Below are 24,457 nucleotides of genomic sequence, written 5' to 3' on the forward strand. Positions count from 1 at the left end.
AACTTCCTCTGCACTCCCTCCAAGGCCAAAATATCCTTGCGCAGGTGCAGTGACCAAAACTGCACACAGTACTCCAGCTGCGGCCTCACCAGTGCCCTGTACAGTTGCAGCAAGACCTCCCTACTCAATCCCCCTCCCTACTCAATCCCCCTCCCTATTCAATCCCCCTTGCTATGAAGGCCAGCATCCCATTCACCTTCCTGACCACCTGCTGCACCTGCAGGCTGGGTTTTTGCGACTCAATGCAAAATGCATGACCTCACATTTGTCCGGATTAAACTCCATCAGCCATCTCTCCTTCCAAATCTCCAACCGATTTACATCCTGCTGGTCCTCATCACTGTCCGCAAATCCACCAAGCTTTGTTTTGTCTGCAAACTTACTAATCAATCCAGTTACATTTTCCTCCAAATCATTTATATGTATTACAAACAGCAAAGGTCCCAGCACTGATTCCTGAGGAACACCACTTGTCACAGCCCTCCATTCAGAATCACACCCTTCCACTGCTACCCACTGTCTTCTTTGACCGAGCCAGTTCTGTATCCACCTTGCCAGCTCACCTCTGATCCCGTGTGACTTCACCTTCTGCACCAGTCTGCCATGAGGGACCTTGTCAAAGACCTTACTGAAGTCCATGTAGACAACGTCCACTGCCCTACCCTCATCAATCATCTTTGTCATTTCAGGGAACACATGGGGGAATTGCGGCAACTGTTTATCCCTGTCTGGCACAAAAACAAAATGGGCCAATCCATGGCTTACAAAGGAAATTAAAGAGAGTGTCCGATCTAAGGAAGAAGCATACAGATTGGCCAAGAAAAATAATCGGTCTGAGGATTGGGAGCAGTTTAGAATTCAGCAAAGAAGGACCAAGGGATTGATTAAGAAGGGGAAAATACAGTACGAAAGTAAGCTTGCAGGGAACATAAAGACTGACACTAAGAGTTTCTATAGATACGTGAAGAGAAAGAGGTTGGTGAAGACAAATGTAGGTCCCCTACAGACAGAAATGGGGGAATGTATAATAGGGAACAAAGAAATGGCTGAGAAACTGAATACATATTTTGGTTCTGTCTTCACAAAAGAGACACAAATCAAATACCAGAAATGTTGGAGAATGTAAGATTTAGAGGGAGGGAATATCTCGAGAGATCAATATTAGTAGAGAAATGGTACAGGGAAAATTGATGGGATTGAAGGTGGATAAATCTCCAGTTTGATAATCTACATCCCAGAGTACTTAAGGAAGTGGCTCTGGAAATAGTGGATGCATTGGTGGGCATCTTCCAGGATTCTATAGACTCTGGAACAGTCCCCGCAGATTGGAGAGTAGTGAATCTCACTCCAATATTCAAAAAGGGAGGTAGAGAGAAAACAGGGAATTATAGACCAGTAAGCTTAACATCGGCAGTGGGGAAAATTCTCAAATCCATTATTAAGGACTTTATAGCAGAGCATTTAGAAAGCAGTGACAGGATCAGGCAGAGTCAGCATGGATTGATGAAGGGGAAATCATGCTTGATAAATCTGTTGGAATTCTTTGATGATGTAGCTCGTTAAGTTGACAAGGGGGAGCCAGTCGATGTGGTCTATTTGGACTTTCAGAAAGTGTTTGACAAAGTCCCGCACAAGAGATTATCGTGCAAGATGAAAGTGCATGGGATTGGAGGAAATGTATTGAGATGGATAGAAAACTGATTGGCAGAGAGGAAACGAAGAGTAGGAATTAATGGGTGTTTTTCAAATTGGCCAGCAGTAACTAGCGGGGTGCCACAGGGATCGGTGCTGGGACCCCAGCTATTCACAACATATATTAATGATTTGGATGAGGGAACAAAATGTAACATCTCAAAGTTTACAGATGGTACCAAACTGGGTGGGAGGGTGAACTGTGACGAGGATACAGAGATCCTTCAGAATGATCTGGACAGGTTGGGTGAGTGGGCTAATCAATGGCAGATGCAGTATAATTTGGATAAATGTGAGGTTATTCACTTTGGAAGCAAAAACTACCTGAATGGCTGTAGATTGGGAAAGGGGAGTGTGCAGACCTGGGTGTCCTTGTGCACCAGTCACTGAAGGTAAGCACGCAGGTACAGCAGGCGGTAAAGAAGGTAAATGGCATGTTGGCCTTCATTGTGAGAGGTTTTGAGTACAGGAACAGGGATGTGTTGTTACAATTAAAGTGAAAAGTCTGACAACACCAGGTTTTAGTCCAACCGATTTATTTGATAATACTCACAAGCTTTCGAGGTTTCCCTCTTCGTCAGGTGAATGGAGAGTTCTGGCCTCAGACAGAGCATATAAAGCACAGACAGTTTAGAGATTACTGATTAGAATGCGAATCCTTACACCTAACCTGCTGTTCAAGACCTGAAGTGGCTGACAATGTGAGTGGAAGGAGCACTGATCACAGGTTACAGAGATGTGTATTGTCTCCAGACAGTACAGTAAGTGAGGTTTTGCAAACCCAGGCAAGTCACGGGGGTTACAGATAGTGCGACATGAACCCAAGATCCCTGTTGAGACCGTCCTCATGTGTGCGGAACTTGGCTATCAGTCTCTGTTCAGTGACTCTGCGCTGTCGTGTGTCGTGAAGGCCGCCTTGGAGAATGCTTACCCGAAGGTCAGAGGCGGAATGCCCGTGACCGCTGAAGTGTTCGCCAACAGGAAGGGAATAGTCTTGCCTGGTGATCAACAGGGATCTTGGGTTCATGTCGCACTATCTGTAACCCCCGTGACTTGCCTGGGTTTGCAAAACCTCACTTACTGTACTGTCTGGAGACAATACACATCTCTGTAACCTGTGATCAGTGCTCCTTCCACACACATTGTCAGCCACTTCAGGTCTTGAACAGCAGGTTAGGTGTAAGGATTCGCATTCTAATCAGTAATCTCTAAACTGTCTGTGCTTTATATGCTCTGTCTGAGGCCAGAACTCTCCATTCACCTGACGAAGAGGGAAACCTCGAAAGCTTGTGAGTCTATTATCAAATAAATCGGTTGGACTAAAACCTGGTGTTGTCAGACTTTTTACTGTGTTTACGCCAGTCCAACGCCGGCATACCCACATCATTGTTACAATTATACAGGGCCTTGGTGAGGCCACACCTAGAGTATTGTGAGCAGTTTGGGTCTCCTTTTCTGAGGAAGGATGTTCTTGCTCTCGAGGGAGTGCAGTGAAGGTTTACCAGGCTGATTCCGGGGATGGAGGGACTGATGTATGAGGAGAGATTGACGAGGTTAGGATTGTTTTCACTGGAGTTCAGACGAATGAGGGGGGATCTCATAGAGACTGATAAAATTCTAACAGGATTAGACAGGGTAGATGCAGGGAGGATATTCCCAATGGTGGGGGAGTCCAGAACCAGGGGTCACAGTCTGAGGATTCGGGGTAGACTGTTTAGGACAGAGGTGAGGAGACATTTCTTCATCCAGAGAGTGGTGAGTCTGTGGAATTCATTCCCACAGGAAGTAGTTGATGCCAAAACATTGAATGTATTCAAGAGGCAGCTGGATATAGCACTGGGGGTGAATGGGATCAAAGGTTATGAGGAAAAAGCAGGACAAGGCTATTGAGTTAGATGATCAGCCACGATTGTAATGAATGGTGGAGCAGGCTCGAAGAGCTTTACTCTGTATGTAGCCTTGTGCTGTACCTGTCCTGGGAGTGTTTGATGGGGGGACAGTGTAGAGGGAGCTTTACTCTGTATCTAACCGCATGCTGTCCCTGTCCTGGGAGTGTTTGATGGGGACAGTGTAGAGGGAGCTTTACTCTGTATCTAACACCGTGCTGTACCTGTCCTGGGAGTGTTTGATGGGGACAGTGTAGAGGGAGCTTTACTCTGTATCTAACCCCATGCTGTACCCGTCCTGGGAGTGTTTGATGGGGGACAGTGTAGAGGGAGCTTTACTCTGTATCTAACCCCGTGCTGTACCTGTCCTGGGAGTGTTTGATGGGGACAGTGTAGAGGGAGCTTTACTCTGTATCTAACCCCGTGCTGTACCTGTCCTGGGAGTGTTTGATGGGGGGACAGTGTAGAGGGAGCTTTACTCTGTATCTAACCCCGTGCTGTACCTGTCCTGGGAGTGTTTGATGGGGGACAGTGTAGAGGGAGCTTTACTCTGTATCTAACCCCGTGCTGTACCTGTCCTGGGAGTGTTTGATGGGGACAGTGTAGAGGGAGCTTTACTCTGTATCTAACCCCGTGCTGTACCTGTCCTGGGAGTGTTTGATGAGGGACAGTGTTGAGGGAGCTTTACTCTGTATCTAACCCCGTGCTGTACCTGTCCTGGGAGTGTTTGATGGGGACAGTGTAGAGGGAGCTTTACTCTGTATCTAACCCCGTGCTGTACCTGTCCTGGGAGTGTTTGATGGGGACAGTGTAGAGGGAGCTTTACTCTGTATCTAACCCCGTGCTGTACCTGTCCTGGGAGTGTTTGATGGGGACAGTGTTGAGGGAGCTTTACTCTGTATCTAACCCCGTGCTGTACCTGTCCTGGGAGTGTTTGATGGGGACAGTGTTGAGGGAGCTTTACTCTGTATCTAACCCCGTGCTGTACCTGTCCTGGGAGTGTTTTCCACCGCACTGTGATGGATAAAAACGACAGAATAATCTTTGGAGTGCATGCTATCTCTAATCAGGATTTCTTTTGTTGAGCAGGGGATGTGGATCTTGCCAGAATGTCGGAATGCCCTGGGAGTCATGTTGTTGTCGGGAATGACAGTGTCTGTGGTTGTCCTGATCAGCTTGTTCTAATCGGAGGGAGTTGTCAGTGCGCTGGTGGACTGCGACTGGTTGCGGATGCAAGGCGATGTATTGGTACGTGTGAGCTCGCCCTGTCATTCCTCTGATAGATCAGCCACAGGGTTCCCTCATCTGCTTCTCGTCAATCCAATACCTGTGTGTGAATGATTTCTGTTGTATTATGGAAGACATCACAGACCATTTGTATACCACAAGATCCCACAGACATCAAGATGACGAATAAGCAGCAAACTTGTTTGCTGTTGTTGGTTACTGGATAATCATTGGCTGGGAGATGGGGAATAATCCCCTCACCTTCAATAAATGGTTTCGGAAATGTTACAGCCAGCTCTGACATCAGCTGGGACCTCAGTTTCTTCAGGGGGATTATTAGGGTGAAGTGATGGTCGAGTGGTATTACCCCACAACTATTAATCCAGAAACTCAGCGAATGTTTTGGAGACCCAGGCTCAAATGCCACCACGGCAGATGGGGGAATTTGAATTCAATAGAATAAAATCTGGAATTAAGAATCCACTGATGACCATGAAACAAGTGTCGAGAAAAACCAATTCATTATGAGTCTGACAGTGCGGCACTCCCTCAGCACTGACCGTCTGACAGTGCGGCACTCCCTCAGCACTGAGCCTCTGACAGTGCGGCACTCCCTCAGCACTGACCCTCTTACAGTGCGGCACTCCCTCAGCACTGACCCTCTGACAGTGCGGCACTCCCTCAGCACTGACCCTCTGACAGTGCGGCACTCCCTCAGCACTGACCCTCTGACAGTGCGGCACTCCCTCAGCACTGACCCTCTGACAGTGCGACACTCCCTCAGCACTGACCCTCTGACAGTGCGGCACTCCCTCAGCACTGACCCTCTGACAGTGCGGCACTCCCTCAGCACTGACCCTCTGACAGTGCGACACTCCCTCAGCACTGACCCTCTGACAGTGCGGCACTCCCTCAGCACTGACCCTCTGACAGTGCGGCACTCCCTCAGCACTGACCCTCTGACAGTGCGGCACTCCCTCAGTACTGACCCTCTGACTGTACAGTGCTTTCTCTGAGTTGGGATGAAATGCTAGACTGGATTTTGTTTGCAGTGTGCTGGGCCATTGCTGCAGTCATGGGATCCTGTTTGTTGACACAGCTGAGAGATTCAGAAAGATGGTAATGTGTGGATAACGCCCAAAGGCTAAGAAGGAATTAATATTTGCTGCAGGATCCGGTGTTTGGTTCCCAGGATTGTGAATGTGATCACCCCCATGAGAGCCATGGGTCAGCTCTGATCAATCTCTCTGTGTTGAATATGAGTTCCCCTGGTAACAGGCAATGTCCCTCCCTGGGTGTTCTCATCACCTTAGCCCGTTATATGGCAACACCAGGGAGGTTCTAATAGCGCCCCCTCAGTCCTGATCCCCCTGACGCGTTCTCTCAGTACTGACCCCCCAACAGCGCTTCCTCAGTCCTGACCCCCCGACGTGCTCTCTCAGTACTGACCCTCTGACGGCACTCCCTCAGTACTGAACCTCCGGCAGTGCTCCCTCAGGACTGACCCTCCAACGGCTCTCCCTCAGTCCTCAACCTCCGTCAGCGCCCCCTCTGTACTGACCCTCTGATGGCACTCCCTCGGTACATAACCTCCGACAGCGCTCCCTCAGCACTGACCCTCTGACAGTGTACGTAGAACATAGAACATAGAACACTACAGCACAAACAGGCCCTTCGGCCCACAAGTTGCGCCGATCACATCATCACCTACCAACCTACAGACCCATCTATAACCCTCAATCTCATTAAACCCCATATACTCATCCAGGAGTCTTTTAAAAGACCCCAGCGAGTTCGGCTCCACCACCACTGACGGCAGCCGATTCCATTCACTCACCACCCTCTGAGTGAAAAACTTACCCCTAACATCACTTCTGAACCTCCCTCCCCGCACCTTAAATCTGTGTCCTCTCGTAGCGACCATTTCAACCCGGGGAAATAGCCTCTGAGAGTCCACCCTATCCATTCCTCTCAACATTTTGTAAACTTCTATCAGGTCGCCTCTCAACCTTCGTCTCTCCAGGGAAAAGAGTCCCAGCTCCCTCAACCTAACTTCATAAGGCATGCCTCCCAGTCCAGGCAACATCCTTGTAAATCTCCTCTGTACCCTTTCAATAGCTTCTACATCTTTCCTATAGTGAGGCGACCAGAACTGCGCACAATACTCTAAATGAGGCCTGACAAGGATCTTATAAAGTTGCAGCATTACCTCCCGACTCCTAAACTCAATCCCTCGATTAATGAAGGCCAGCACACCATACGCCTTCTTGACCACCTCCTCCACCTGCGAGGCCGATTTAAGAGTCCTGTGGACCCGGACCCCAAGATCCTTCTGCTCCTCAACACTACTCAGACTCCTGCCCTTGAAAATGTACTCGTTCATCCCGTTGGTTCTGCCAAAATGGACGACTACACATTTATCCGCATTGAAGTCCATCTGCCACTTCTCCGCCCAGTCCTGCATCCTATCTATGTCCTGCTGCAACTTTTGCCATCCTTCCAGATCATCCACAACACCACCGACCTTCGTGTCATCAGCGAACTTACTTACCCATCCCTCCACTTCCTCATCCAGGTCATTTATGAAAATGACAAACAACAAGGGTCCCAGAACAGATCCTTGAGGCACTCCGCTGGTGACTGACCTCCATTCAGAAAAAGCCCCATCCACAACCACTCTCTGCCTTCTGCAGGCAAGCCAGTTCTTGATCCACAAGGCCAAAGGCCCTTGGATCCCATGCCCTCTCACCTTCTCAAGAAGTCTTGCATGGGGGACCTTATCAAACGCCTTGCTGAAGTCCATGTACACTACGTCCACGGCACTTCCTTCGTCAATGTGTTCAGTCACATTATCGAAGAACTCAACTAGGCTTGTAAGGCACGACCTGCCCTTGACAAATCCATGCTGACTATTCCTGATCATGTCAAACCTCTCCAAATGGTCGTAAATCTTGTCCCTCAGAAGCCTCTCCATCAGCTTACCAACCACTGAGGTCAGACTCACCGGTCGGTAATTTCCCGGGCTATCTCTGTTCCCTTTCTTGAAAATAGAACTACATCCGCAATCCTCCAATCCTCCGGAACCTCTCCCGTCTCCATTGACGACGCAAAGATCATCGCCAGGGGCTCTGCAATCTCTTCCCTCGCCTCCCACAGTATCCTGGGGTACATCCCATCTGGTCCCGGCGACTTATCTACCTTGATAGAATTCAAAAGTTCCAACACATCCTCCTCCTTAATATTCACGTACTCAATCCTTTCCATCTGCTGCAAATCCATAACAAAATCTCCCAGATCGGCTTCCACTGTGAATACTGAGGCGAAGTACTCGTTAAGCACCTCTGCCATTTCTTCTGGTTCCACACAAACCTTTCCCCCCTCACCTTTTATAGGTCCTATCCCTTCTCTTCTTATCCTTTTACCTTTCACATATTTATAGAAGGCCTTGGGATTCTCCTTAATCTTACCCGCCAAGGTCTTCTCATGACCCCTTCTGGCTCTCCTAATTTCCCTTTTAAGTTCCCTCCTACAGTCCTTATACTCCTCAAGATCCTTAACATCTCCTAATTCCCTGAACCTCTTGTACACCTTCCTTTTCTTCCTGACTAGGTTCACCACTTCCTTTGTGCACCACGGTTCCCTCGACCCACCAAAACCCCCTCGTCTCATCGGAACGTTGTCATTCAGAGCTCCAGACACACATTCCTTGAATATCTGCCACCTTCCTTCGGTACTTTTCCCTAAGAACACCTCCTTCCAGTTTATTTGTCCAAGTAACTTCCTGACTTCTTCGTATCTCCCCTTACCCCAGACAAACACCTTCCTAGCCTGTGTAGTCGTCTCTCAGTACTGACCGTCTGACAGTGCGGCGCTCCCTCAGCACTGACCCTCTGACAGTGCGGCACTCCCTCAGCACTGACCCTCTGACAGTGAGACACTCCCTCAGAATTGACCCTCTGACAGTCCGGCACTCCCTCAGCACTGACCCTCTGAAAGTGCGGCACTCCCTCAGCACTGACCCTCTGACAGTGCAGTAGTCCCTCAGTACTGACCCTCTGACAGTGCGGCACTCCCTCAGCAGTGACCCTCCGACAGTGCGGCACTCCCTCAGTACTGACCCTCTGAAAGTGCGGCACTCCCTCAGCACTGACCCTTTGACAGTGCAGTGCTTTCTCTGAGTTGGGATGAAATGCTAGACTGGATTTTGTTTGCAGTGTGCTTGCCCATTGCTGCAGTCATTGGATCCTGTTTGTTGACACAGCTGGGAGATTCAGAATGATGGTAATGTGTGGATAATGCCCAAAGGCTGAGAAGGAATTAATATTTGCTGCAGGATCTAGTGTTTGGTCCCGAGGATGTGAATGTGATCACCCCCATGAGAGCCATGGGTAAGCTCTGATCAATCTCCCTGTGTTGAATACGAGTTCCCCTAGTAACAGGCAATGACCCTTCCAGGCTGTTCTCATCATCTTAGCCGTTCTATGGCAACAGCAGGGAGGTTCCAATAGCGCTCCCTCAGTCCTGACCTCCCGACGTGCTCTGTCAGTACTGACGCTCTGACGGCACTCCCTCAGTACTGAACCTCCGGCAGTGCTCCCTCAGGACTGACCCTCCAACGGCACTCCCTCGGTACAAAACCTCCGACAGCGCTCCCTCAGCACTGACCCTCTGACTGCAGTCGTCTCTCAGTACTGACCCTCTGACAGTGCAGCGCTCCCTCAGCACTGACCCTCTGACAGTGCGGCACTCCCTCAGCACTGACCCTCTGACGGTGCAGCACTCCCTCAGCACTGACCCTCTGACAGTGAGGCACTCCCTCAGCACTGAGCCTCTTACAGTGCGGCACTACCTAAGCACTGACCTTCTGACAGTGCAGCACTCCCTTAGTACTGACCCTCTGACAGTGCGGCACTCCCTCAGCACTGACCTTCTGACAGTGCAGCACTACCTTAGTACTGATCCTCTGACAGTGCGGCACTCCCTCAGCACTGACCTTCTGACAGTGCAGCACTCCCTTAGTACTGATCCTCTGACAGTGCGGCACTCCCTCAGCACTGACCTTCTGACAGTGCAGCACTACCTTAGTACTGACCCTCTGACAGTGCGGCACTCCCTCAGCACTGACCTTCTGACAGTGCAGCACTACCTTAGTACTGATCCTCTGACAGTGCGGCACTCCCTCAGCACTGACCTTCTGACAGTGAAGCACTCCCTTAGTACTGATCCTCTGACAGTGCGGCACTCCCTCAGCACTGACCCTCTGACAGTGCGGCACTCCCTCAGCATTGACCCTCTGACAGTGCGGCACTCCCTCAGCACTGACCCTCTGACAGTGCGGCACTCCATCAGTCCTGTCCCCCTGTCAGTGCGGCACTCCCTCAGTACTGACCCTCTGTCAGTGCGGCACTCCCTCAACACTGACCCTGTGACAGTGGGGCAATCCCTCAGCACTGACCCTCTGACAGTGCGGCACTCCCTCAGCACTGACCCTTTGACAGTGCGGCACTCCCTCAACACTGACCCTGTGACAGTGGGGCAATCCCTCAGCACTGACCCTTTGACAGTGCGGCACTCCCTCAGCACTGACCCTCTGACAGTGCGGCACTCCCTCAGCACTGACCCTCTGACAGTGCGGCACTCCCTCAGTAAGACCCTCTGACAGTGTGGCACTCCCTCAGTACTGACCCTCTGACAGTGTGGCACTCCCTCAGTACTGACCCTCTGACAGTGTGGCACTCCCTCAGTAAGACCCTTTGACAGTGCGGCACTCCCTCAGCACTGACATTCCGGCAGTGCTCCCTCAGGACTGACCCTCCATCGGCACTCCCTCGGTGCTAAACCTCCGACACCGCTGCCTCAGGACTGACCCTGTGACTGTGCCGCACTCCCTCAGCACTGACCCTTGTACTGTGCGGCACTCCCTCAGCATTGACCCTCTGAGAGTGCGGCTGTCCCTCAGGACTGACCCTCTGACAGTGCAGCACTCCCTCAGTACTGACCCTCTGACAGTGCGGCACTCTCTCAGCGCTGACCCTCTGACAGTGCGGCTGTCCCTCAGGACTGACCCTCTGACATTGCGGCACTCCCTCAGCACTGACCCTCTGACAGTGTGGCACTCCCTCAGTACTGCCCCTCTGACAGTGCGGCACTCCCTCAGCACTGAGCCTCTGACAGTGCGGCATTCCCTCAGCGATGACCCTCTGAGAGTGCGGCATTCCCTCAGCACTGACCCTCTGACAGTGCGGCATTCCCTCAGCACTGACCCTCTGACAGTGCGGCACTCCCTGAGTACTGACCGTCTGACAGTGCAGCAGTCCCTCAGTTCTGACCCTCTGACAGTGCGTCACTCCCTCAGTACTGACCCTCTGACAGTGCGTCACTCCCTCAGTACTGACCTTCTGACAGTGCGGCACTCCCTCAGCACTGACCCTCTGACAGTGCGGCACTCCCTCAGTACTGACCCTCTGACTGTACAGTGCTTTCTCTGTGTTGGGATGAAATGCTAGACTGGATTTTTTCTGCAGTGTGTTGGGGCATTGCTGCAGTCGTGGGATCCTGTTTGTTGACACAGCTGTGAGATTCAGAATGATGGTAATGTGTGGATAACGCCCAAAGGCTTAGAAGGAACTTAATATTTGCTGCAGGATCCGGTGTTTGGTTCCCAGGATTGTGAATGTGATCACCCTCATGAGAGCCATGGGTAAGCTCTGATCTATCTCCCTGTGTTGAATACGAGTTCCCCTGGTAACAGGCAATGTCCCTCCCTGGGTGTTGTCATCACCTTTGCCCTTTATATGGCAACACCAGGGGGGGTTCTAACAGCGCTCCCTCAGTCCTGACCCCACGGACGCGCTCTCTCAATTCTGACCCCCCAGCAGCGCTTCCTCAGTCCTGACCCCCCGGCGTGCTGTCTCAGTACTGACCCCCCAACGGCACTCCCTCAGTACTGAACCTCCGGCAGCGCTCCCTCAGGACTGACCCTCCAACGGCACTCCCTCAGTACTAAACCTCTGGCAGCGCTCCCTCAGCACTGACCCTCTGACAGTGCAGCACTCCCTCAGCACTGACCCTCTGACAGTGCGGCACTCCCTCAGCACTGACCCTCTGACAGTGCGGCACTCCCTCAGCACTGACCCTCTGACAGTGCAGCACTCCCTCAGCACTGACCCTCTGACAGTGCAGCACTCCCTCAGTACTGACCCTCTGACAGTGAGACACTCCCTCAGCACTGACCCTCTTACAGTGCAGCACTCACTCAATACTGACCCTCTGACAGTGCGGCACTCCCTCAGTACTGACCCTCTGACGGCACTCCCTCATAATGGACCCTCTGACAGTGCGTCACTCCCTCAGCACTGACCCTCTGACAGTGCAGCAGTCCGTCAGTACTGACCCTCTGACGGCACTCCCTCAGTAGTGACCCTCTGACAGTGCAGCACTCCCTCAGCACTGACCCTCTGACAGTGCGTCACTCCCTCAGTACTGACCCTCTGACAGTGCGGCACTCCCTCAGCACTGTTCCGTGGGAGCACTGAAGAGAGGCTGCGATTTGCGAGTGGAGAGCTTGTGGGTGAGTACAGCGACTTTTTTCTTTCTTTGAAAAGCTAACTTTGTTTTTAGTGAGTTTAGTGGGGGTTTTTTTGGCTTGATTTAAGTTTGACCCCGGTTTGACCCCGGAAGTAGTTGCGAGGGCACTCGGGTCAAGTTTTTTTTTCACCTTACTATAAATTAGACCGGAGGGTGGAGTTGCAGGCCCTACGGAACCAGGTTAAGGAGCTGCAAATGCAGCTCGAGGACCTTCGGCTCATTCGGGAGAGTGAGGAGGTTATAGATAGGAGCTATCAGCAAGTAGTCACATCAGGGCAACGGGATGAGGGCACTTGGGTAACTGTTAGGAAGGGGAAACCACGGGTGATGGAGAGCACTCCGGTGGATGTCCCCCTTCAAAATAAGTACTCTGGCCTGAGTACTACTGGGGGGGACAGCTCATCCGAGGGAGGCAGCGGTGGCCAGGTCTCTGGAGCTGAGCCAGTGAGTCAAAAAATCAAAAAAGAGAGCAGAAAGGTAGTATTAATAGGGGACTCCACAGTGAGGGGGGTGGACAGGCGTTTTTGTGGACGTAGACGGGAGTCGCGGATGGTGGTTTGTCTCCCTGGGGCTGGGATCCGGGATGTCTCTGGGCGTGTCCCAGACATCCTGAAAGGGGAGGGTGAGGAACCAGAGGTTGTAGTGCATATAGGTACTACTGACGTAGGCAAGAAGAGGGAGGCAATCGTGAAAAGGGACTATAGGGATCTGGGTAGGCAGCTGAGGAAGAGAAAAGCGAAGGTAGTAATCTCAGGATTGCTGCCTGTGCCACAGGAGAATGAGGGAAGAAATGAAATGAGGTGGAGGCTGAATGCGTGGCTGAGGGACTGGTGTAGAGGGCAGGGATTTCGGTTCCTAGATCACTGGGACCTCTTTAGGGGCAGGTGAGACCTGTACAGTAAGGATGGGTGGCACTTAAATCCCAGGGGGACTAATATCTTGGCGGGAAGACTGGCTAAGGCTACCGGGGGGACTTTAAACTAGAAAGGATGGGGGGAGGGAATTGTGATGGGGAAACTGGGACGGAGGAGGTTAGCTCCCAGGTAGGGGAGGACCGCAGGCAGTATAGGGGGGAGGTTAGACAGGGGGTGGAGAAGGGAAATGCCCAGACTGAGGGGGTGAAGTGTATATATTTTAATGCAAGGAGTGTAGTGAATAAGGTAGATGAGCTTAGGGCGTGGATTGCTGCTTGGGATTGTGATGTGGTGGCCATTACGGAGACTTGGATGTCTCAGGGACAGGACTGGGTACTTCAGGTGCCAGGTTTCAGATGCTTCAGGAAGGACAGGGAGGGTGGCAGAAGAGGTGGTGGAGTGGCACTGTTGATCAGGGACAGTGTCATGGCTGCAGAGAAGGAGGATGCCGTGGAGGGACTATCTACAGAGTCTCTGTGGGTGGAAGTTACGAACAGCAAAGGGTCAAAAACTTTGCTGGGTGTATTCTATAGGCCACCCAATAGTGACAGGGAAGTTGAAGTGCAAATAGGGAAACAGATTCTGGAGAAATGTATTAATAACAGAGTTGTCGTGATGGGAGACTTCAATTTAAGAACATAAGAACATAAGAAATAGGAGCAGGAGTAGGCCATCTGGCCCTTCGAGCCTGCCCCGCCATTCAATAAGATCATGGCTGATCTGTCGTGGCTCAGTTCCACTTTCCGGCCCTCTCCCCATAACCCTTAATCCCCTCTCTTATCAAAAACCCATCAACCCGCTTCTTGAAAATATTTAGCGAGGCAGCCTCCACCACTTCAATGGGTAGAGAATTCCAGAGATTCACCACCCTTTGAGTGAAGAAGTTCCTCCTCAACTCCGTTCTAAAACGCCCTCCCTTTATCTTGAGGCTGTGCCCCCTAGTCCTACTGTCTTTTTTCAGTGGGAAGAGTCTCTCCACCTCTATCCTATCCATCCCATTCATCATCTTATACGTCTCAATGAGATCTCCCCTCATTCTTCTAAACTCTAACGAGTACAAGCCCAGTTTATTCAGCCTCTCCTCATAGCTCAACCCCCTCAACTCCGGTATCAGCCTAGTAAACCTCCTCTGCACTCCCTCCAAGGCCAAAATATCTTTGCGCAGGTGCGGCGCCCAAAACTGCACACAGTACTCCAGCTGCGGCCTCACCAATGCCCTACACAGCTGCAGCAAGACCTCCCTACTTTTATATTCAATCCCCCTCGCTATGAAGGCCAGCATCCCATTCGCCTTCCTGACCACCTGCTGCACCTGCAAGCTGGGTTTTTGCGACTCATGCACAAGGACCCCGAGGTCCCTCTGCACCGTCGCCTGCTGCAGTTTTTCGCCACGTAAGTAATAATCCTTCCTACCATTCTTCCTACCAAAGTGGACCACCTCACACTTGCCAACATTAAATTCCATTTGCCGTTTCCTGGCCCATTCGCCCAGCCTATCTAGATCCTTCTGCAGACTCTCCACACCCTCCGCACAATTTGCCGTTCCCCCAATCTTGGTGTCATCCGCAAATTTCGACACCCTACACTCGGTTCCCTCCTCCAGATCATCTATATAAATGATAAAAAGCTGAGGCCCCAGCACCGACCCCTGGGGCACTCCACTAGTCACCATCCGCCAATCCGAATAGCACCCGTTGACCCCCACTCTCTGCCTCCTATTTGACAACCAATCCTCTATCCCAAACTTCCCAAACATCGACTGGAATATCCTTAGGGTAAGGGGTTTGGATGGGGAGGAGTTTGTTAGGTGTGTTCAGGAAGGTTTCCTGACACAGTATGTGGATGAGCCTACGAGGGGAGAGGCTGTACTTGACCTGGTACTGGCGAATGAACCAGGGCAGGTGATGGATCTCTCGGTAGGGGAGCATCTTGGGAATGGTGACCATAATTCTATCTCCTTCACAATTGCATTGGAACGAGATAGGATCAGCCAGGCTAGGAAGGTGCTTGTCTGGAGTAAGGGGAGATATGAAGAAGTCAGGAAGTTACTTGGACAAATAAACTGGAAGGAGGCGTTCTTAGGGAAAAGTACCGAAGGAAGGTGGCGGATATTCAAGGAATGTTTGTCTGGAGCTATGCGTGACAACGTTCCGATGAGACAAGGGGGTTTTGGTAGGTCGCGGGAACCGTGGTGCACGAAGGCTGTGGTGAGCCTAGTCAGGAGGAAAGGGAAGGTGTACAAAAGGTTCAGGGAACTCGGAGAGGTTAAGGATCTTGAGGAGTATAAGGACTGTAGAAAGGAGCTTAAAAGGGAAATTAGGAGAGCCAGAAGGGGTCATGAGAAGACCTTGGCGGGTAAGATTAAGGACAATCCCAAGGCCTTCTATAAATATGTGAAAAGTAAAAGGATGAGAAGAGAAGGGATAGGACCTATAAAAGGTGAAGGGGGAAAGGTCTGTGTGGAACCAGAAGAAATGGCAGAGGTGCTTAATGAGTACTTTGCCTCAGTATTCACAGTGGAAAATGATCTGGGAGATTTTGCTACGGATTTGCAGCAGATGGAAAAGATTGAGTTTGTTGATATTAAGGTGGAGGATGTGTTAGAACTTTTGAATTCTATCAAGATTGATAAGTCGCCGGGACCAGATGGGATATACCCCAGGATACTGTGGGAGGCGAGGGAAGTGATTGCAGAGCCCCTGGCGATGATCTTTGCATCGTCAATGGAGACGGGAGAGGTTCCGGAAGATTGGAGGATTGCGGATGTAGTCCCTATTTTCAAGAAAGGGAACAGAGATAGCCCGGGAAATTACCGACTGGTGAGTCTGACCTCAGTGGTTGGTAAGCTGATGGAGAGGCTTCTGAGGGACAAGATTTACGACCATTTGGAGAGGTTTGACATGATCAGGAATAGTCAGCATGGATTTGTCAAAGGCAGGTCATGCCTTACGAGCCTAGTTGAGTTCTTCGATAATGTGACTGAACACATTGACGAAGGAAGTGCCGTGGACGTGGTGTACATGGACTTCAGCAAGGCATTTGATAAGGTCCCCCATGCAAGACTTCTTGAGAAGGTGAGAAGGCATGGGATCCAAGGGCCTTTGGCCTTGTGGATCAAGAACTGGCTTGCCTGCAGAAGGCAGAGAGTGGTTGTGGATGTGTCTTTTTCTGAATGGAGGCCAGTCACCAGCGGAGTGCCTCAAGCATCTGTTCTGGGACCCTTGCTGTTTGTCATTTTCATAAATGACCTGGATGAGGAAGTGGAAGGATGGGTAAGTAAGTTCGCTGATGACACGAAGGTCGGTGGTATTGTGGATGGTCTGGAAGGATGGCAAAAGTTGCAGCAGGACATAAATAGGATGCAGGACTGGGCGGAGAAGTGGCAGATGGACTTCAACGCGGATAAATGTGTAGTCGTCCATTTTGGCAGAACCAATGGGATGAACGAGTACACTATCAAGGGCAGGAGTCTGAGTAGTGTTGAAGAGCAGAAGGATCTTGGGGTCCGGGTCCACAGGACTCTTAAATCGGCCTCGCAGGTGGAAGAGGTGGTCAAGAAGGCGTATGGTGTACTGGCCTTCATAAATCGAGGGATTGAGTTTAGGAGTCGGGAGGTAATGCTGCAACTTTATAAGACCCTTGTCAGGCCTCATTTAGAGTATTGTGCGCAGTTCTGGTCGCCTCACTATAGGAAAGATGTAGAAGCTATTGAGAGGGTACAGAGGAGATTTACAAGGATGTTGCCTGGACTGGGAGGCATGCCTTATGAAGTTAGGTTGAGGGAACTGGGTCTCTTTTCCCTGGAGAGACGAAGGTTGAGAGGCGACCTGATAGAGGTTTATAAAATGTTGAGAGGAATAGATAGGGTGGATTCTCAGAGGCTATTTCCCCGGGTTGAAATGGTCGCTACGAGAGGACACAGGTTTAAGGTGCGGGGAGGAAAGTACAGAAGTGATGTTAGGGGTAAGTTTTTCAGTCAGAGGGTGGTGAGTGAATGGAATCGGCTGCCGTCAGTGGTGGTGGAGGCGAACTCGCTGGGGTCTTTTAAAAGACTTCTGGATGAGTATATGGGGTTTTATGGGATTGGGGGTTATAGATAGGTGTTGATGTGATCGGCGCAACTCGTGGGCCGAAGGGCCTGTTTGTGCTGTAGTGTTCTATAAGAACATAAGAACATAAGAAATAGGAGCAGGAGTAGGCCATCTAGCCCTTCGAGCCTGCCCCGCCATTCAATAAGATCATGGCTGATCTGTTGTGGCTCAGTTCCACTTTCCCGCCCTCTCCCCATAACCCTTAATCCCCTCTCTTATCAAGAACCCATCAACCCGCTTCTTAAAAATATTTTGCGAGGCAGCCTCCACCACTTCAACGGGCAGAGAATTCCAGAGATTCACCACCCTTTGAGTGAAGAAGTTCCTCCTCAACTCCGTTCTAAACCACCCCCCCTTTATCTTGAGGCTGTGCCCCCTAGTCCTACTGTCTTTTTTGAGCGGGAAGAGTCTCTCCACCTCTATCCTATCCATCCCATTCATCATCTTATACGTCTCAATGAGATCTCCCCTCATTCTTCTAAACTCTAACGAGTACAAGCGAGTACGAGTACTATGTTCTATGTTCTCTGACAGTACGGCACTCCCTCAGTACTGACCCTCTGACAGTGTGGCACTCCCTCAGTACTGACCCTCTGACGGCACTCCCTCATCACTGACCCTCTGACAGTGCGGCACTCCCTCAGTACTGACCCTCTGACAGTGCGGCACTCCCTCAGTACTGACCCTCTGCCAATGCGGCACTCCCTCAGTACTGACCCTCTGCCAGTGCGGCACTCCCTCAGCACTGACCCTCTGACAGTGCGGCACTCCCTCAGCACTGACCCTCTGACAGTGCGGCACTCCCACAGTACTGACCCTCTGACAGTGCGGCACTCCCTCAGCACTGACCCTCTGACAGTGCAGCGCTCCCTCAGTTCTGACCCTCTGGCAGTGCGGCACTCCCTCAGTACTGACCCTCTGACTGTGTAGTGCTTTCTCTGTGTTGAGATGAATTGCTTGATTGGATTTTGTGTGCAGTGTGTTGAGCCATTGCTGCAGTCATGGGATCCTGTTTGTTGACACAGCTGGGAGATTCAGAATGATGGTAATGTGTGGATAACACCCAAAGGCTAAGAAGGAATTAATATTTGCTGCAGGATCTGGTGTTTGGTCCCGAGGGTGTGAATGTGATCACCCCCATGAGAGCCATGGGTAAGCTCTGATCAATCTCCCTGTGTTGAATACAAGTTCCCCTAGTAACAGGCAATGTCCCTTCCAGGCTGTTCTCATCACCTTAGCCGTTCTATGGCAACAGCAGGGAGGTTCCAATAGCGCTCCCTCAGTCCTGACCTCCCGACGTGCTCTGTCAGTACTGACGCTCTGACGGCACTCCCTCAGTACTGAAACTCCGGCAGTGCTCCCTCAGGACTGGCCCTCCAACAGCACTCCCTCAGTACTGAACCTCCGACAGCGCTCCCTCTGTACAGAACCTCTGATGGCACTCCCTCGGTACAAAATCTCCGACAGTGCTCCCTCAGCACTGACCCTCTGACAGTGCAGCTCTCCCTCAGCACTGACCCTCTGACAGTGCAGCTCTCCCTCAGTACTGACCCTCTGACATTGCGGCACTCCCTCAGCACTGACCCTCTGACGACACTCCCTCAGCACTGACCCTCTGACAGCCCGGCCCTCCCTCAGTACTGACCCTCTGACAGTGAGGAACTCCCTCAGCACTGACCCTCTGACAGTGCGGCACTCCCTCAGCACTGACCCTCTGACAGTGCGGCACTCCCTCAGCACTGACCCTCTGACAGTGCGACACTCCCTCAGCACTGACCCTCTGACAGTGCGGCACTCCCTCAGCACTGACCCTCTTACAGTGCGGTACTACCTCAGCACTGACCCTCTGACAGTGCGGCATTCCCTCAGCACTGACCCTCTGACAGTGCAGCACTCCCTCAGCACTGACCCTGTGACAGTGCGGCACTCCCTCAGCACTGACCCTCTGACAGTGCGGCACTCCCTCAGTACTGACCTTCTGACACTGCGGCACTCCCTTAGTCCTGTCCCTCTGTCAGTGCGGCACTCCCTCAGTACTGACCCTCTGACGACACTCCCTCAGCACTGACCCTCTGACAGTCCGGCACTCCCTCAGTACTGACCCTCTGACAGTGAGGAACTCCCTCAGCACTGACCCTCTTACAGTGCCGTACTACCTCAGCACTGACCCTCTGACAGTGCGGCACTCGCTCAGTACTGACCCTCTGACCGTGCGGCATTCCCTCAGCACTGACCCTCTGACAGTGCAGCACTCCCTCAGCACTGACCCTGTGACAGTGCGGCACCCCCTCAGCACTGACCCTCTGACAGTGTGGCACTCCCTCAGTACTGACCTTCTGACAGTGCGGCACTCCCTTCGTACTGACCCTCTGACAGTGTGGCACTCCCTCGGCACTGACCCTCTGACAGTGCGGCACTCCCTCAGCACTGACTCTCTGACTGTGCGGCACTCCCTCAGTACTGACCCTCTGACAGTGCGGCACTCCCTCAGCACTGACCTTCTGACAGTGCGGCACTCCCTCAGTACTGACCCTCTACTGTACAGTGCTTTCTCTGAGTTGGGATGAAATGCTAGACTGGATTTTGTTTGCAGTGTGCTGGGCCATTGCTGCAGTCATGGGATCCTGTTTGTTGACACAGCTGAGAGATTCAGAAAGATGGTAATGTGTGGATAACGCCCAAAGGCTAAGAAGGAATTAATATTTGCTGCAGGATCCGGTGTTTGGTTCCCAGGATTGTGAGTGTGATCACCCCCATGAGAGCCATGGGTAAGCTCTGATCAATCTCCCTGTGTTGAATACGAGTTCCCCTGGTAACAGGCAATGTCCCTCACTGGGTGTTCTCATCACCTTAGCCCGTTATATGGTGACACCAGGGAGGTTCTAATAGCGCCCCCTCAGTCCTGACCCCACTGACGTGCTCTCTCAATACTGACCCCCGAATGGCACTCCGTCAGTTCTGACCCTCTGACAATGCGGCACTCCCTCAGCACTGACGCTCTGACAGTGCGGCACTCCCTCAGTGCTGACCCTCTGACAGTGCGGCACTCCCTCAGTACTGACCCTCTGACAGTGCGGCACTCCCTCAGCACTGACCCTCTGACAGTGCGGCACTCCCTCAGCACTGACCCTCTGACTGAACGGTACTCCCTCAGCACTGACCCTCTGACAGTGCGGCACTCCCTCAGTCCTGCCCCTCTGTCATGCGGCACTCCCTCAGCACTGACCCTCTGACAGTGCGGCACTCCCTCAGCACTGACCCTCTGACTGAACGGTACTCCCTCAGCACTGACCCTCTGACAGTGTGGCACTCCCTCAGCACTGACCCTCTGACAGTGCGGCACTCCCTCAGCACTGACCCTCTGACAGTGCGGCACTCCCTCAGCACTGACCCTCTGACAGTGCGGCACTCCCTCAGTACTGAACCTCTGACTGTGCGGCACTCCCTCAGTACTGACCCTCTGACAGTGCGGCACTCTCTCAGTACTGACCCTCTGACACTGCGGCACTCCCTCAGTACTGAGCGTATGACAGTTCGGCACTCCCTCAGCACTGACTGTCTGACAGTGCAGCACTCCCTCAGCACTGATCCTCTGACAGTGCGGCACTCCCTCAGTACTGACCCTATGTCAGTTCGGCACTCACTCAGCACTGACCCTCTGACAATGCGGCACTCCCTCAGTACTGACCCTCTGACAGTGTGGCACTCCCTCAGTACTGACCCTCTGACAGTGTGGCACTCCCTCAGCACTGAACCTCTGACAGTGCGGCACTCCCTCAGTACTGACCCTCTGACAGTGCGGCCCTCCCTCAGTACTGACCCTCTGACCCTCTGATGGTAAATATTCGTCATGGAGTTCAGTTATGAGTGGTGTGCCTCAGGGATCTGTTTTGGGGCCACTGCTGTTTGTAATTTTTATTAATGATCTGGATGAGGGTATAGTTGGGTGGATTAGTAAATTTGCTGATGACACCAAAGTCGGAGGTGTGGTAGATTGTGAGGAAGGGTGTCATAGTTTGCAGGGAGACTTAGACAGGTTGCAGAGCTGGGCCGAGAGGTGGCGGATGGAGTTTAATGCGGAGAAGTGTGAGGTAATTCACTTTGGTTGGAATAACAGATGTGTCGAGTATAGGGCTAACGGGAGGACTCTGAATAGTGTGGATGAACAGAGGGATCTAGGTGTATGTGTACATAGATCCCTGAAAGTTGGGAATCAAGTAGATCAGGTTGTTAAGAAGGCATACGGTGTCTTGGCGTTTATTGGTAGGGGGATTGAATTTAGGAGTCGCAGCGTCATGTTGCAACTGTACACAACTCTGGTGCGGCCGCACTTGGAGTATTGTGTGCAGTTCTGGTCCCCACATTATAGGAAGGATGTGGAGGCATTGGAGAGGGTGCAGAGGAGGTTTACCAGGATGTTGCCTGGTATGGAGGGGAGGTCCTATGAGGAGAGACTGAGGGATTTGGGGTTGTTTTCGCTAGAAAGAAGGCGGCTAAGAGGGGACCTTATTGAAACATATAAGATGATTCGAGGTTTAGATAGGGTGGATAGTGATAGCCTTTTTCCTCGGATGGAGAAAGCTGGCACGAGGGGGCATGGCTTCAAATTAAGGGGGTTAGTTATAGGACGGATGTCAGGGGTAGGTTCTTTACCCAGAGGGTGGTGAGGGATTGGAATGCCCTGCCTGCTGCAGTTGTAAATGCGCCTAGTTTGGGGGCATTTAAGAGATCCGTGGATAGGTTTATGGATGAAAAGGGATTGGTTTAGGTTAAAGGGTCATTGTTTTTTAACTGGTCGGCGCAACATCGTGGGCCGAAGGGCCTGTTCTGCGCTGTAATGTTCTATGTTCTATGTTCTATGATCCTCTGACTGCGCAGCAGTCCCTCAGTTCTGACCCTGTGCCAGTGCGGCACTCCCTCAGTGCTGACCCTCTGACAGTGCGGCACTCCCTCAATACTGACCCTCTGACAGTGCAGTGCTTTCTCTGTGTTGAGATGAATTGCTTGACTGGATTTTGTGTGCAGTGTGCTTGGCCATTGCTGCAGTCATGGGATCCTGTTTGTTGACACAGCTGTGAGATTCAGAATGATGGTAATGTGTGGATTACGCCCAAAGGCTAAGAAGGAACTAATATTCGCTGCAGGATCTGGTGTTTATAACTTTATAAGACCCTTGTCAGGCCTCATTTAGAGTATTGTGCGCAGTCCTGGTCGCCTCACTATAGGAAAGATGTAGAAGCTATTGAGAGGGTACAGAGGAGATTTACAAGGATGTTGCCTGGACTGGGAGGCATGCCTTATGAAGTTAGGTTGAGGGAGCTGGGACTCTTTTCCCTGGAGAGACGAAGGTTGAGAGGCGACCTGATAGAAGTTTACAAAATGTTGAGAGGAATAGATAGGGTGGACTCTCAGAGGCTATTTCCCCAGGTTGAAATGGTTGCTACGAGAGGACACAGATTTAAGGTGCGGGGAGGGAGGTTCAGAAGTGATGTTAGGGGTAAGTTTTTCACTCAGAGGGTGGTGAGTGAATGGAATCGGCTGCCATCAGTGGTGGTGGAGGCGAACTCGCTGGGGTCTTTTAAAAGACTTCTGGATGAGTATATGGGGTTTAATGAGATTGAGGGTTATAGATAGGTCTGTAGGTTGGTTGGTGTTGATGTGATCGGCACAACTCGTGGGCCGAAGGGCCTGTTTGTGCTGTAGTGTTCTATGTTCTATGTTCTATGTTTGGTCCCGAGGATTGTGAATGTGATCACCCCCATGAGAGCCATAAGCTCTGTCTAATCTCCCTGTGTTGAATACGAGTTCCCCTGGTAACAGGCAATGTCCCTCCCAGGGGGTTCTCAACACCTTAGCCCTTTATATGGCAACACCAGGGAGGTTCCAACAGCGCCCCCCAAGTCCTGACCTCCCCACGTGCTCTCTCAGTACTGACCCTCTGACGGCACTCCCTCAGTACTGAACCACCGGCAGTGCTCCCTCAGGACTGACCCTCCAACGGCACTCCCTCAGTACTCAACCTCCAACAGCGCTCCCTCTGTACTGACCCTCTGATGGCACTCACTCGGCACAAAACCTCCGACAGTGCTCCCTCAGCACTGACCCTCTGACAGTGCAGTAGTCCCTCAGTACTGACCCTCTGACAGTGAGGCGCTCCCTCAGCACTGACCCTCTGACAGTGCGGCATTCCCTCAGCACTGACCCTCTGACAGTGCGGCACTCCCTCAGCACTGACCCTCTCACGCGGCACTCCCTCAGCACTGACCCTCTGACCGTGCGGCACTCCCTCAACACTGACCCTCTGACAGTGCGGCACTCCCTCAGCACTGACCCTCTGACAGTGTGGCACTCCCTCAGTGCTGACCCTGTGACAGTGCGGCACTCCCTCAGCACTGTCCCTCTGACAGTGCGGTACTCCCTCAGTACTGACCCTCTGACAATGCGGCACTCCCTCAGTACTGACCCTCTGACAATGCGGCACTCCCTCAGCACTGACCCTCTGACAATGCGGCACTCCCTCAGCACTGACCCTCAGACAGTGCGGCACTCCCTCAGCACTGACCCTCTGACAGTGCGGCACTCCCTCAGTACTGACCCTCTGACTGTACAGTGCTTTCTCTGTGTTGGGATGAAATGCTAGACTGGATTTTGTGTGCAGTGTGCTGGGCCATTGCTGCAGTCATAGGATCCTGTTTTTTGACACAGCTGGGAGGTTCAGAATGATGGTAATGTGTGGATAACGCCCAAAGGCTAAGAAAGAATTCAGACTTGCTGCAGGATCTGGTGTTTGGTCCTGAGGATTGTGAATGTGATGACCCCCATGAGAGCCAAGGATAAGCTCTGATCAATCTCCGTGTGTTGAATATGAGTTCCCCTGGTAACAGGCAATGTCCCTCCCAGGTGGTTCTCATCACCTCAGCCCTTTTAATGGCAGCTCTTGAAAGAGTCCGCAGCACCTCTCTCTCAGCAGGGTCTTGTGTATGTACACCATGGAATTGTGGCTTGATTTTATGTTTATGTATAAATACCAGTCCTTTCGAATCGGGTTGCTGAGTTATTA

At 51.8% G+C, this 24,457-nt stretch overlaps 1 protein-coding gene across 2 annotated transcripts in view; it reads left to right on the forward strand.

Moving 5' to 3' along the window:
- Window positions 1–4,672: 4,672 nt before the first annotated feature.
- LOC145359533 (uncharacterized) overlaps window positions 4,673–24,457 on the forward strand; it is a 129,248-nt gene continuing 109,463 nt past the window's right edge. For both annotated transcript variants that reach the window (XM_080214168.1, XM_080214178.1), the window contains exon 1: window positions 4,673–4,826. In XM_080214168.1, coding sequence (XP_080070294.1) covers window positions 4,688–4,826 — 139 coding nt within the window. In that variant the 5' untranslated portion in view covers window positions 4,673–4,687. The remainder of the gene's footprint in view (window positions 4,827–24,457) is intronic.

Source organism: Carcharhinus amblyrhynchos, chromosome 2 (genome assembly GCF_965287045.1).
Source record: "Carcharhinus amblyrhynchos chromosome 2, sCarAmb.v2.hapA, whole genome shotgun sequence".
Lineage (NCBI taxonomy): Eukaryota > Metazoa > Chordata > Chondrichthyes > Carcharhiniformes > Carcharhinidae > Carcharhinus > Carcharhinus amblyrhynchos.